Raw genomic sequence first — 16,154 nt, 5'->3', positions numbered from 1 at the left:
ACCAGTGATTAATTCAGAGTGAACTCAGCCTCACAGCCACTTATGTAACATACACATGCAATGTAAATGAGAAAAAATAAACATTGAAGCATAACTGTTTTTTTAGAACACTAGGCTGCATAGTATTCTTTTCAGAAGAGAAAGCAGAGAGGGGAAGTCGAGAGAAGGGAAGTCGAGAGAGGGGAAGTCAAGAGAAAGAATGAACAACAGGGACATTAAAAAGAAAACAGTTGTAATATTTCAAAAGAAGTCGAAGTCCAGTCATGAGTTGATTTGAAGAAGAAGTTTAATCTTCAAGAAAAGATCCCATCCATACAAGTTCACCAGTACAGCATCAGCTCCTAGTCAACTGTCACAACCTCCCTTATGACCTATATACATTCCATTTCTGATTAAAGCCACATTGGATATGACAGATAGACCTAACCATAGAGAACATGTATAAACAATTAATAGAACAGGACACTACACCATCTCCCTTCCCCAACAAATTAATTACACTTGTATATGTAACTGCACACTACACATAATCATCAAGATAACCTGATCTCTTCACCAATCTTGAAGACTGACGTGTAGAACAATCACTTGTTTGAGCATTTTCTTTTATAGTCTTACTGACCCCTTTTCTCCTTACGACAACCACTCTTTTAAGATTCCACACCCGGTGGTCATCCGTTTTAACCGCATTCTTAAACACTTTAATGACCACCATGGGATCAAAATATTTTGAATTACCACTCCTCACATGACCAGGACGTTTTACCATAACCACATCACCAACAGTCACTTCCAACTTCTTAACTGAATTCTTTTTGTCAAAATAATCTTTTCTTAACAATGCTTTCTCTTCTTCCCTTTTTACAACCAGTTCTTCCATCACAGACTTGCTCTTTACCTTTATTAAAACAATAATCATTCACCCAAAATGGTTCCAAGTGTGTATTTGAAACCCTACCACGAAATAGGAGAAAAGGAGATTTCCCAGTAGTAGAGTGAGGAGTCAATCTATAATCCTCTAATTTTTTAAGTACCTCCTCCTTCCATCCAAGAGATAGAGACTTGGCCAAAGTAATAGTTTCTTTCAAAACCCTGTTGAGTCTCTCTACCATCCCATTTGCCTCGGGATGATAGAGATAACATGTTTTATGAATGATTCCACAAGACGACAAATATTGTTCCATCTCTTTAGAAACTAGTTGTACGCCATTGTCCGTCAAAATACTCTTAGGAAATCCTTCCTTTGCAAACAACTGTTTAAGACATTTAATGACATTAACTGAATCCACAGTGGGCAAAAAGAAAACCTCAGGCCAGCGAGAATACATGTCAATAACAACCAATAAAAATACGTGAGAAACATTACTATATACAGGACCTAAAATATCTAAAGCGATATCTTCCCAGGATGCTTAGGCCTTCTTCTCAAAATCATAGGTTGTACTCTAGTAGTTTTAGACTTATCACTCAAATTACAAGCAAAACACTCACGAATTTCTCGCTCCACCAACTTATCCATTCCTGGCCACCAATAAGACAATTGCAATCTCTCCTTTGTCTTAGAGATACCAGAATGAGTAGCATGTGCCAAATCTACCAAATCCTTTCTAAGACTTACTGGAGGGACTAACTTAGTACCACGAAACAAAATATCCTTATCCACAGAAAGTTCATCTTTCACATACCAAAAAGGTCTTGTACCTTCTGATAGATTTTTAATACTTGACAAATTTCCCAACAAAAGAGACGCAACCTCTTTAAGAGTTACATCCAGATCCATTTATTTGCACCACTTCTCTTCACATATGTGATCCGCATCCAAAGCACACACCAACTCATAACTTAGATCATTACTATCCCCATCACAAGTGTCACTTGACACCAAACGTGAAAAGACATCAGCTATTCTATTGTTAACTCCTGGAATATACTTGATAGAAAAAGAATATTCTTGCAAGCTTATAATCCATTTTGTTATGCGACTAGAAATAGCATCCAAACCTTTCTTCTCAAAGATTTCTACTAAAGGTTTGTGATCAGTTCTCACTTCGAAATCTGCTCCCCACAAAATTTCTTCAGTTTTTTGATCGCCCAAAAAACTGCAAGGGATTCCCGTTCAACAACGGAATACCTTGTCTCAGGGTCTTTCAGACCTCTAGAAAGAAACATGATGGTTTTAATTCCTTGAAGACTCTCCTGTTGCAAAACCGCACCTAACCCCTTCTCACTGGCATCAGTTGTAAGAATTGACTTAAGCTTGGTATCAAAACTTTGCAAAAATGGTGCATCACATAATTTCTTCTTAACATCAGAAAACTCTCTTTCACATAGATCCGTCCATCGGAAACTAACACCCTTCTTTAACAAACTTCTCATATTGACGGCTAACTCCGAAAAATTCATGATGAACTTCCCATAGTATTCTATTAAACCAAAAAAACTCATTAATTCTTCCTTTGAAGAAGGGGAATGCATACTACGATAGAAGACAATAAATCATCTTTGGGTTTGACCCCACTACCAGAAATATTGTGCCCAAGATAATCAATAGCATTCGATCGAAACTTACACTTCTCTATTTTAATAGTGAGATTAGCATCAGATAACCTAGACAGAACAGATCTGAGGCGGTCGTCATGTTCATTATCATTGTCACCAAAAAAAAAGGAGGTCATCCTGATAGATGCACACACCCGGTAAACCTTTCAAAACCTTTTCCATTGCCTGCTGGAAAACAGAAGAAGCGGATACCAAACCGAATGGCATTCTTTTGAATCTAAATGTACCAAACGGCGTGATGAATGCAGTCAGATCCCTGCAAGATTGCTCCAATTCAATTTGATGATAAGCTGAAGTTAAATCAAGGGTGCTAAAGACCATAGCACCACCCAGAAGAACAAGGAGTTCAGAAATATTTGGAAGTGGATATCAATCCACAACCACACTTTTGTTTAATTGGCGTAAATCTATGCAAAGACGCAAATCACCGTTAGGTTTGCGCGCAGCGACGACCGGAGCCATCCACTCCGTTCCCTCAACGTCTTCAATGATACCACCATTCTTAAGCTTGATGATCTCCTTTTCCATGTCGCACCTAACAGCCAACGGGACATTCCTGACCTTACAGGCAACCGGTACACAATTTTCCTTTAACATTATCTTATGCTGATAACCTTTCATGCAACCCAAATCTTTTCTGAACACTTTTGGAAAATCACACTTCAATTTGTTGACCAATTTCTCATCTTCTACAGATTTTACTGTACATACATCTCTTAACAAAATAGGTGGATTAGAATTTGGATCAAGATAAACCCCCAAATCTCCCTGATGAATCCAACTAATTATACTATCACCCTTTTTTGAAACATAAATTTTCCCAGATACCAATCTTCCCTTATACTCAATCAATCCCAGAAAGTACCCATGCAATTTAATGGGTTCTCCCCCATAAGCCAATGGAATTATGTCAGCCTTGGACAAAACAACCTTTTGCTTCAATTTCTTGTTGTAAAAATCATTTGAGATTATAGTACTTTTCGCTCCTGAATCAAACAAGACACGAGTTAACTCCCCATCAACCAAAATTTCATCTGTAGGACACAATTTTTTGTTATTATGACTTTCTATCTCTAAAATTATTTGACCACATTCAAAATCTTTGTGCATATCTTCCGAATGTTCTTCTTCATAAACGTCTACCGTTTTAACTTTTAAATCAAGCTTACTCTTACACACAAATTCAAAATGACCCTTCTTTTTACACCTTAAGCACATATGACTAAGAGCAGGACACCTTTTATCATTAGCAAGATGCCCTAACTTGTCACATCTGTAACATTTAAAGGACTTTGACTTATCAGATGAAGTATTAGTTATCTTGCTTCTAACTACTTGACTTCTGTCTTTTGTTTTAAACTTGACATCATCACTTTGTTCTTTAACTACTTGTACCTTGACTTCCTTAACGTTATCCTTTTTATGATGGCAACACACTTTAAAGAATGTTCTATCTTTTTAGCTACAACAATGACCTCATCAAGAGTAGGATCATCTCGTAACCACAATTCCTCTCTTACTTTATCCATATTACACCCAAACATGAATTGATCACGCACATGTTCATCCGTCAAGTTTTCAAATTTACAAGATGAAGCAAGTTTCCTTAAACTTGTTAAATAATTTTCAATAGTCTCACCCTCATTTTGAAGTCTCCTACCAAAATTATACCTCTCCAATATCGTGCTTACTTTTGGAAGATAATGTTTATCCAACTTAGATATGCATATTTCATAATCATTTAAACCATCTGACTCAGAAGTTGCCAATTCAGGGAGATGATCGAATACATCTTGTCCTTCTGAACCCAGGCAATGAAGCAAAAAGAGATGTTTTTCTTTCAGCACTCAACGAAGCACCACACACCCTAGCATACCTTTCAAACACACTCTTCCATTTGATAGGAGGTTCGCCAGGTTGAGAAAGAAAGAAAGGTGCTGCCGTAACATTTTGCATTGCACCAAACATAAAGTGAACCCCTTTCTTTTTTTAAATGATAAATAACAAGAAATCTTAGAAGGTTTAAAAACAATAACTCCGTGCGTTTTTAACCTAAATGATAGTCTTGTTAAATTCACAATATCAGTTGAAGCCTTTTGGTAAACACATTTAACATTTGTCATAAAATTAAATTCACAAATAATTTTTTTAAAAAAACAAAAAAACTAAAATGGAGTTCAAACCGTAACATACATATACATCAGTGTGTATATCGCTGTTGAAACAGTTTGCAATTGCTTCCCTGGAAATCAGAATGCTTTAAATACCCATTCACCAGCGTGTATATCACTGTCAAAAGTAAATCTTGACTGACATGAGGAAATTACTGTACCACACACAGCTGGAATCGAGACTCGCTTTGCATGTCTGGTGTGCGAGCCATCGATGAGGAATTCAAATAGTCACAAGTAGATCTTGACTGACATGAGCAAATTATCGTACCACATTCACGAACCTCTGTCCGAGCAAATTAACAATATAACTTCAAGCACATGACATCCAAGATAGTCTCTAGTTCATAAGAGAGGAAGCGTTCCCAAGTCGAATAATTCAGATCCAATTAATCCAGTTAATCCAACGAAAGGGTCGAAATTTTAAGGCATAAAATGCTTATGAGTATATTATTTCTCCACTACTAAGAGAGTGAGCCCACATCGAGTTAACCCATTAAATCACCGTGGGAATATGGCGAAATGCTCCCAACCCTCAAGGTAATATTATGACAGGAGAAAATATTTTTTTTTTTATCTCACCAAGTTCAGTTTACAAATCCTTGTTGTTGAGATCTTCTTGAAGGCTGCCGACTACGCCAGTGTAATATTTCAAAAGAAGTCGAAGTCCAGTCATGAGTTGATTTGAAGAAGAAGTTTAATCTTCAAGAAAAGATCCCATCCATACAAGTTCACCAGTACAGCATCAGCTCCTAGTCAACTGTCACAACCTCCCTTATGACCATATACATTCCATTTCTGATTAAAGCCAACCATAGAAACATTGGATATGACAGATAGACCTAACCATAGAGAACATGTATAAACAATTAATAGAACAGGACACTACAACAGTGTATACAGTTTGTACACAGCCGTTGCATGGCTAATGGAGCATGTTGCTTAATATGCAGTAGTACGTTTCTTTTTTAAGTCGGAGATGAACTGAACCTCTTGTGTTCAATATGCAAACACTGGGATTTGGGTCAGCCCGTTTCAAACCAATGTTTTGCCTGAGCGAGCTTCATTCAGCCACTGGCTCGGGACATTGTTAATCACACATAGGAGAAGTATTCTTGTCTCAACGTCATGCTATTGGCTGCCAGGGGATTGTCCTTCCACCTCCTGGTAAGTGCATTCATTGGAATGCGTACGAGTCTTATTTACGTCTGAAAACGACACTAAAAAAATTACTTTGTCAAACGTAATGCTTTATCTTAAACAAGCTTTCTATGCATGAAGAAATCATTTTTTTTTTATTTGTTTTCACCGCAAGATACACTGGCTGCCTTTATGATAAAATACAACAAGCATTGGCATAGCCAATAGGTCTCGCCTTTGGGACCTTATAAGTGTTTAGCCATGCAACAGTTGCATAACTAAACACTTATAAGGTCCCAAAAACGAGACCTATTGGCTATGACAAGCGGCCGTGAAAGGGATTGCGATCAAACATCAAAGCGGCCATGCGGCCACGAAAGTGAAAGTAATTGCGGTAAAAGCAGCGTGCGCGCCCGCGTACATGCACTGTAGCTCTAGGCTGGTCTGGTAACACTTTTTGGAGCCCTCTCAATAAGTCTCGCCAGACCCGCGCATGCGCTGGGTCAGGCGAGACCTAAAAATTGCTAGGACATAAGAGGGACGTTCCTCTATGACTTCCAGTAGCCCCCTAGCAATCACCTCCGACTGCTGGGTTGCTGATAAGTTTCAGTACCCTGCAGCTTCCCTGCTCCTGCCACCTGGCGTCCGCTGCAATACAAATTCAGGGCACCTCTCAGCTGTGGCAAAGGCAATAGGTCAACTCATAATTGAAAATGCAAGCCAGATCTAATGGCTTTGTTAATGTTTGTTCTTTACTGGGCTCATCCTTTTACAGAGAAAGAAAATGCAGGGGTGGTTGATATGCAGAAAATTTACAAGAAGCACGGCATCAGCTTATTTGGCCTAGAGCATCCATCTTCGTGCGATTACTAGTAAAACTTGGATATTTTCCAAATGAATTAAGTGCTCTCTGATCCACGGAGGACACTAAAAATTCAGTGTCCAAGCCAAAATCAGCAAATGTGCCTTTCAACTATGGGCATTCAGGTAAAATAGTACGGAGGACAAGAATCGCTTCCAATACTTTCTTCTTCCCCAAATGCCACCCACTATAGCAGCCTGTCAGCCACATAAACAGGCTTGGTGGTCTTTAGTCTCCGGCATCCCCAATCCACTGCATTCCATAAGCACTGAAATCAAGCCACCTTTGCATGGCTCAACCAGCATGCACTGTACGAAGAATATACCTTGTTGAATTTGTATTTTAACCTAATTGTACAATACAGTGTAAGAACTATTTAGCAAAACTTCTACTTTGTAAAATAAATGAATAGAGAACAGTAAACACTCGAAAAGTCCACAGACAAAACATTGGGCACATCCTGAAGTTAGAACCACACACGTAAGCATAAGGAAGTAGGACACTACACAGGCGGTTGATTCTGCATGGAATATGGTGGGAGTTATCCTTGTACAGTCCAACTCAGTTAGGCTGATGATTGAATCCAATCACATTTACAGGGCTTCAGGCTGCCGATACCTTGAGGAAGACTGTAACTGAACCATTGTCCTTTCTGAATTCACAGTCACCTCTCACAACTTAATTATGCTTGTACAACCTCTTCACCTTGATAGAACAATCCAGGTAGAAAAACAATCACACCCTCCCAGACAGATTTAGTCAATAAGGTTACTTGTTATCAGGCTTGTGGTAGAAGTGTATTTATCCATAAAGACTAGACAAAAAGAAAATGTTGAATAAGGGAGGGGGCAGTCCGATCTTTTTTCAGTTGCCAAAGGACAGCTCTGAGTTATAAAACATTGATTGCTGTGCAAATAGGCAGATGCGAAATGTGGCCAATACTCTGCAAAGTTATTAATCTGCAGACAAATATCTAAAATATGTCACTTTCCAAATCAGCATTAACACCTTTTATCATAACAAAAGACAATTTTATTAGGGTACACTAAGTGTTCCAAAAATGAATGGTATCATGGCTTCTTGCTGGAGGGTTTGCTGCAGTACTGGAGCACGTCATTCATTACAAACAAAAGACTGTGGATAAATACAATAAAAGAGTGTATAATGTGAAAGTGATGAACAATTTACCATTGAGAGTAGTCTATTGATGGCCATAGCTCTCTGCTGGGGTTCGATATGAGGCAATTCATTCTGAATAACCTGGTCTGTGATACCGTGGGGAAACTGCTGGCATAATTCTATGACCCTGAAACGAAAAAAAAGGTCTCAGCATTGTACTTTGAAAAAAGGACACCTTGATACCTACAACATTTGATTTACTATTTGTGGTAGCAGAATAAGAAACAGAAAGCTAGATATGCTGACTGTAAAACAAAGTGTAGATTCTATCAACCAATGTACAAATGGCAAACTAGTTCTGGTGTGTGTGAAATTATAATCCCATCGTGGACGTTTTGACAAGGTGACAACCCGAAAGTAAGCTTTTTTTGCTAAAAAATTTCTTATTTAGTATATCATCTTAAAGTTTGAATTAATAAAATGTTATCACCATTTTTTTAAATCATACTCCAGCCCAGTAAGTGCCACTCGCAGGACATGGAACAGAGACTATACCACAATACGGAGCTTGGGCAGAGAGACACCAATATGGACAAAGGGGCACCAGTGAAAAAGACACACAATCTCCTGCAAAACGCTTTTAAGACATAGCAGGAGAAACTCCTTGTAAAAATAGATGTTGGTGTTTCTACCTCTTAAAACCTTCCTTTGCATGAATATCACCTCTTTTAAAAAAAAATACCCAAGCAACTGTGTGAATTTGGCAAAGTTCAAAATAATAAAGAACTTTTACAAAGTCCAAATTTGCAGACTCATACATATAACTAGATTGGTCACCAAAGAAGCAGCGGGTGTCATTTAGTACAAGATGAACTGTGAACTGTACAAATTTAAGAAATTGAAAGCATTACTCAGAGCTCTGTAGCAGCAACGTACGACTATTTAGCTTGTTTCTTTTTAGACAGCACCAGTGATTGATCAATACTGAAACTGAGATGTGAAAATGTCCTTCGCTTTTTAAGAGCGAAGTCTTGACTTTTTGTGTCTAAGCAACAAATGTGCAACACTGGGCTTAAATCATTGTTCTGAAACAGGGAAATATGTTGTTTGTGGTCACGATGGTGAGCCCACTGGGAGACATAACTGAAAAGGTCCACCGACGTCCCCATCTGCCTTAACAAGCATTGGCATAGCCAATAGGTCTCGCCTTTGGGACCTTATAAGTATTTAGCCATGCAGCATTTTATCCTGAGTGCCTTGCCGCCAGGGATTGAACAGCTATATAATTACTACAGACTGGGTTATGCAGCCTGATTTAGGAATGCATGCTTGCCTCAGGAAACATGTATGGACACATTCCACAGCTTTTTAATGCACAGACAGAAAGACAAGTGCCTTGATGCAAGTCAACAGCACTATAACATTTCAGCACCATGTAAAGGAGGTTCTCGTTGTCTAAAGTGCCTATTGCAGCTAACTAGGAGCAGCTAACTAGGAAGGAAGATTTACTATCATGAGGGGGGGTCACTAACATCTTTAAGTTCTCCAGATCCCGACTCTTAAATGCCCAGAACCAGTGAATATAATAGAATCCTCAACATCTTACTCATAATGTTACCCAAAACAAGGATCTTGTGACTAAGTAAAATATTTTATATGGTCTGTCTTGTGCCCTCACCCCTGGTACAGACAATGCTGCTTGCCAAGGAAGTTTACCATCACCCACAAACAAAGTGAACATCACCTAATCACAGATACATCAGCCAAAGCAAGCTGCTTACCAATATCCTATAAGCACTAGCAAAGCCAGTAGATCTGGTTTTAGACTGCCATCCTTTAGGCTTTGGGAATGCTTATTTTGAGGTATTTTTTCTAAAACCTTATTGTTGAGGAGTTGTCCTGATCAATACAAAAAAAATCACTGGCTAAGAAATATTTTCTTGCTTTCAAAGGACACACATTGCCAATAATTAGTCCTTGGCGCAGAAAGGACAGATGGGTGGGTCGGTGTGCTCCTTGCAAAATAGTAGAATGCCGTCCCTTACAATTAAATTAGTCTATGGCTGAAGTGGGATGAGCCAGCGCATCAGGCTGTGAACTATAACTGTATTTATAAAGTGCTTACTGTAATGGGCAAAAGAAAAATGTGAATAACAATAACAGATCAGTGGATGAAAAGGGCCAAATGAATGAATACATAATTTGAGTATTTTCCTAAAAGGTCCTGGATAACGTCGTAAAAAGGGGGAAATGGTCACAGCAACCCAGTGTTTATATGATTACACCCACTCCTCGATTAAAAAGCGTTTACAGGAATCACTGACACCAGGATAAGACAACTCTTGTTCAGTCATGTAAAGTCACCCCTTACCCAAAACTCAGAAAAGTGCCTCTCAGAAAGAGCTGCTGCTGTGGCCACAAGCGCCCCTCTGCTAGAAGCAAAATAGCTGCCATTGGCTCAGTGAGTTCTGCTCGAGTCTGTCTGTTAAATGTATTAAGCGCTTCCTTTAGGCCTCACATAGGGTATGAAAGCGCTACAACTTAAATATAATAAAGTTGGCACATCAAAGTGGTGTTGCAATGATGTCTGTTTATTGAGCATGAGAGATGGCTCTCGGCGGTCTAAATCACCAAAGATTTTGATTCCCTGATGCTGTTTATCAACACAGCTGAAGTCTCAGCTGTAGCGGCACAAAACAAATACTAATAAAGCCGAGAGATCGGGTGCCCGGGGAGAAGCTGAATTGGCATCCCTGTTTTTTTTTTGTTTTTTTTTACCCTCCGTGTGAGTGCGTGTCATTAAAAGGCAGGCGGCCTGCAAATAAAACAAGCATTAGCCGCGCGGCCGTGAAATTAACGCCGCGCGGCCATGAAAGAGAAAGTGAGCCACACGGGTAACATGGAAGGGGGGGGGTGCGGTGAGTGCTAAAGCAACACAGGGAAGGCTGGCATATGGTGAGCACTTTCACGGACGCTTTCATGGTCTCAGTGGCCGCGCGGCTCACTGAGAACATCAAAGCGGCCGCGACAGTGATCAGCAGGCTGACAAATGGTGCGCGCGCCCGGCGCACATGCACTGTAGTTGGCGGCCTGAAAAGCACTAGTTTGCACTTCCAAATCCCGCTTTCTATAGCTCTCGCCAGAGCAGCGCTAAAGCGCTGGCTCAGGCGAGACCTAAAAAGGGGGACTGGTGAAGCTCAATGGAGAAGTGCCTCAGAAACAAATTCAGGCACTAAGGACCTGAACAAGTCTGAAATATCCAGGCTTCTACAGAACCACAGAACCACACACATGAACGTCAAATTTGCCTCCATTAGGTTATGATACTTGGCTGTACTGTTGCCTCACGTTTTTTTCTTGCTTTGCTACACTTGGTATTAGTTTCCAGCATGTGCTACTGAAAGACTTTCTAGTTCTGGATTGCAGGCTTCAATGAATCTACAGTGACTATTGCCATTTGTTATGGTTAAGCTACATTCTTTCATGACTATGAGGCAACCATAGAGCACAGGTCAAACACCGTACCTCTTCCAAAGGCCAAACTGGTTAGCAGTGACTGCATTTTTGGGCCCAGAGAACCACAAATTGCAGGGTCACTCCTGATCCCACAGAGGTTGCGAGACGTGGTGATATTCACCATGAAACATGTACCAATTTTTGTCTTCGTTGAAGGGAAGACTTATAGGGGTGTTATACTACAGCTAGTAGGTAACAGGGAAGATGGGGAATTAACATATGTATTTATGCATCGTGCAAACTAAAGTGTGAGGTCAAGAAAAATTAGGCCCACTGCAACTGGAGTCTTTTGACAAAATCCACCATCCTAAAAGCAACTTTAATATCATCATGAGCGAAGAGACTGGTAGGGTAGAAGGTTGAGGGGTTGAACCCAGGCACTGTGTATTAGCACAGTTCACGCTGGAATCTGTCCTAATTGACATCTGGAGAACAAGACACAAATGAGACAGCCTATACTTTTACTTCTCCAGACTGCACAACTCTTTCTCTGCTCGGTTGCTTCCCGCACCCACCATGGAAGACACAATATTCATTGACGAATAGCCATAGGCTTCTCTAATCCTTCACCATAGGTCATGACTGATGCGAAGGAGAAGCGGAGGGCTAACGAAATGTGCAGGTTAAATGCTTGGGAAATGGTGAACAGCTTACACATCATCAAGCCTAAATACTTACAGGACAATAAGGGGTCTGTCACCACTATTGTTACCCTTTGGAAAGCATTAAAAACTGCCCACTGGGGAAAGATACTGTTTGGGGTGACAGATACAAATCAGGTGCTACTTTTGGTCAGGGACTTCGAGAAAAGTAAGGTCTCTGACAGATACATCTGACAGGCTTGGTATGGGGCAGCTTCCTAGATTTTATGACATGTTGTCAAGACACATTATCAAAGTCAGGAACTAACACCAATGGAACAGAAACCTCCAGTATACACAATGTTAAGCAAGCCTTTGTAGAACACTGTAAGCCTCTATATAGTCTATAGCTGCCCACAATGGAATCGGAATGGTAGTTTCTTAATGAGTTCAGACTATCAGAGAATGATAGGCTTAGGCTTAAAAGGGACATCACGATCAATGAGATCTCAGATGCCATTGTTCTAAAGAAGCCAGGAAGTATGTCTGGTTCTAAGGACATCCCTGTTTCAGTAGTCAAGAAACTGCTGATTCAGTTGGGACGTGGCAGCTGGAAATATCTGAGGGAGCCAAAAGGTGGGGACATTGACAGAAGAGCTGAGAAAGGCCACAATAAAGCAGATATATAAGGAAGGGAAACCTCAGATGAATGCGTCATCTACTGCTTAATTCCTCTGTTAAATATTGAGACCAAAGTCCTGGCTAACATGCTACTTATGTTGATTGCTTCTCTAATTCACTTGGATCAATCTGGCTTTATGACTTGAATATCTTCAATGTTGAAACTATACAGGGTGCACATTCGCCTGGATAGGGCTGAGAATGTGGACGAGCCCTTTCTGGCTTCTATACATGAACACTCAGAAAGCAATTAATCATGGAGTAGAGCTGGAGTAGAGCTTTATTTCAATCCTGTAGAAGCCAGGCTTTTGACAAACAACTCTGCACGTCCTGAGTGGCACTGGTGTATATACCGCCCACAGCTTGGTGTGAATGAATGGGGAATTGTCCGCTAAAATTGTGGAAAAGGAGCCAAAAGGGCAGCTCGCTCTCCCTACACTTTTTGTGCAGTCCCTCAAGACCCTGGCTTTTTAGATCGTCATTAACCTGCTCTTCAGAAGCTACATGCAGACGTGAGGTAACGACAACAGAATCACTCTCTACACCTTTGGTATAGCAAGGGAGCAAGAAAGCGCAGGGAGACAGCTTGGCTCTATTTCGGTACGTAGTCCACTGTAGGGACTATAATGGGAGACTGTGGGACCGCTCGCAACACATGTTGACTCCGGCTTCGCTCCCAAAGGCAGTATCAACTTATGGGTGCTTCTATAGCCGGTTATCACCTTGCTACCGGTTGACAGGGCACCATGTTGTCACTTCTAAGCTTTCATCTGGCAATGTGTCCAGGTCCTTGCAATTATTGGTTGCGTCCCTTAAAATGACAGGAGTGATAAATTGGAAATAATAAAAATTCTAAGAAATAAGCCAAGGAGTGAAAATATGGTGCACTAGAAACCCTTTAGCATGACCAGACCCTTGCACATTGTGAAAAAAGGGTTGATCAATGCAGCAGATTAGCGTTATGCAAAAATGTTAAATAAATAGTTATATATAATTCAGCTGTATGGGAGAGAGAGTTTAAGACACCAGATAGGGGATAGGAAAGGAACAATGGCGTACACCCAAAAAGTGTCAAGTAACACTAGACAGAAATAATAAAATTTTGCTTTCTGTGTCAAACATCTCTCTCCCCCATGAAAGTGAGTGAAATCTATGGAGGGGAGTCTAGGCCTTGTATACGGTACATGTCGCTAAATGCAGACATTTTCAATGCGGTTTGGGGTTGCTCTAAATGAGTGGATTCTGAGCTCAAAAATCTGCATCTAGAGGGATCCTCCGTGATGGCTGCCATTAAACATGGCTGAAAAAAGTCAGGCAAAGAAGCACTATGATGCTGCTATACACCATGGCTGAAAGACACTGACAAATCCAATAGTTCTCGAATTGCTGAACAGACTGCAAATTCTTGTTTAGGTTTGGGAGGGTGCTGGGAGCCACTCAGAATGTAATCTTGAGGTTTGTATGCTTCTAAGATAATTTCTGGACATAGATGTGTAAATATTGTTTTACAGTTTTCCAATCTATTGCCGAGAAGTTGCTTTGCACACATTACGAGAGTTCCACATTGCATGGAGACCCGGCAGAAAAGCTTACTGCAGTTTGTGTCACTAATGAAATGCAGAAAGCAGCATGTGCATAATTATTGAAGCCTCCATGTGTTTTGAACTTCAAAGTTAGTTGGAGTGGTACACTTACCAGCAACGTCCTTACCAGATTAGCAGAAATCTTTGAAACGATTGGTGACTTTTGTTTACTTTTTTTGCAGCATTATGACTTGTGTGAAAATTGAAGCTTAAAGCAACTTTACTCCAAAAATGGAAACTGTGGAAGGGGACAAGTACTTGGTCCATGCTCTAGGGGAGGATCAAACATAAGAAGGGGACATGATACATGCACCTCTTGACAAACCGTAAAAAAGGTAATGAGATGCAGTTGAAAAGCAAACCAATGATAAGCTATGGGTGGGCTGTAAGCCCACTGTGTGTAAACATGTCTCGAAGAGACAGTGGATGTGCTGTCTAGCCGAGACCCAAAAAGTGTGTACTAGACCACTTGCTATGACAGTTACTTAGAAGGCCAGTAACAGCCAAATCTTTCAGTGGGATGAATACAGTGGAGAGGGTCTCTGAAGTGGGCAGGGTTTTTATAATTAAGGGTGCGGCTTAAACATATACATTAAAATGTGCATAGATTGCCACCATACAATCACGTTTGCATATAATCCCAACTTCAACTGGCATACAGGATTATTGCTCTGTGCGCTCTTCAGAGAAGGATTGGATGAACATGTATTCTGAACACATTTTTGCACCTGAGAGGCACTGAGAGAAACTTGCACTGCCTACAGCCACTACTCAGTTGTGCCCGGTTATAAATACCTAGATGGGACTCACTTCAAATTAAGCATTTTACAAGAGTAGTATGCTGCCTGAAAAAAGTACAGTCACACGTTTTTGAAAAAGCAAGCATTCAAGTAAAGTATGTGTTATATAAAAAGGAACGACGTGTATTACCCTAACATTCTTTACATCCATTGTTCAGAACTTGATCACTGTTTTTCCATGTAAAGCTAAGGACATGAATACAGGGACCGAAAGGAACCAGTTTCAATTGTCTGTTTTGAATTACTGCCGAGTCTGAGACCCGGCCCACTTAAAGGTCTAGTAGTGGGCCAAAGTATAGTCGATGGAAAAGAGATGTCGAATTATGGGCTAGGGCAGAGGAAGAGGCATTGAGGCGAGAAGAGGAATAAGTGCTGCGTAGACGCCCATTATCAGATTTGTGAAGTAATATTGAGTTTTGTCGAACACTAGCCTATACATGCGCCACAACCAGCGGGACCTGTATTAGAATGTGGCGCATGACACAACCTGATACGCTTATCTGTAATATATGTGTGTATATTGTGTGTTGAGCGTTGTGCTGCAGAAACAGGGCCAATTCATGGGGGGTGGCTACATGCCACACAGCGGATTAAGGTGTAATTCTGTCTACCCGAGAGAAAAAAACATACTTTTGACTGTCTCGATTTGTTGTGTTTGTTTTATGAGATATAATGTTGATAAGTGAAAACACGAACCTGAATAACAGTATGTATGCAAATGCGTAACCACACAAACTACAAGAGGTTTAAAAAGTCTATGGTAGATGCACAAAACGCAAGGACTGAGCCAACAAAACAGTTTTTTTTTTGCCAAACGTAGTGATCTTTCTTAATCACCTGTTCTCTATAGCTGCTTGGTCTGGCGACTCCTGTTTCACCTTTAAATCCGCCATGAGTACTTCCGCGGCTTGAAGGGGACACGATGAGATAAAACTCTACTTCGATTAACACACCGGAACCCCTTGCTTGGTTGTGTACATGGCAAGCATGGCAGGCCTGCAGCTGAGGCTGAAATGTAAAATCAGCACAGACAGACCTGACAGAACTGTTTCAGTGAACGACTCGTTCGCTACAATTAAACCGCTGTCTCCTCACGCAGACACAAAGTCACGGACATCTTGGAAAGGTTGGGCTGCTTTACG

The 16,154-nt window shown here is 40.5% G+C and overlaps 1 protein-coding gene across 1 annotated transcript in view; it reads right to left on the bottom strand.

Annotated features, from left to right (window-relative positions):
* POLR3F (RNA polymerase III subunit F) overlaps positions 1-16,121 on the bottom strand; it is a 159,985-nt gene extending 143,864 nt beyond the window's left edge. The window contains exons 1-2 of the mRNA XM_085611768.1: positions 15,850-16,121; positions 7,921-8,038 (exon numbers count right to left, since the gene is read on the bottom strand). Coding sequence (XP_085467894.1) covers positions 7,921-8,038; positions 15,850-15,905 — 174 coding nt within the window. The 5' untranslated portion in view covers positions 15,906-16,121. The remainder of the gene's footprint in view (positions 1-7,920; positions 8,039-15,849) is intronic.
* Between the last annotated feature and the right edge of the window lie 33 nt (positions 16,122-16,154).

The sequence above is a fragment of the Triturus cristatus genome, chromosome 6 (assembly GCF_964204655.1).
Source record: "Triturus cristatus chromosome 6, aTriCri1.1, whole genome shotgun sequence".
In the NCBI taxonomy this organism is placed as follows: Eukaryota; Metazoa; Chordata; class Amphibia; order Caudata; family Salamandridae; genus Triturus; species Triturus cristatus.
This window is presented reverse-complemented; position numbering and strand designations above follow the sequence as displayed.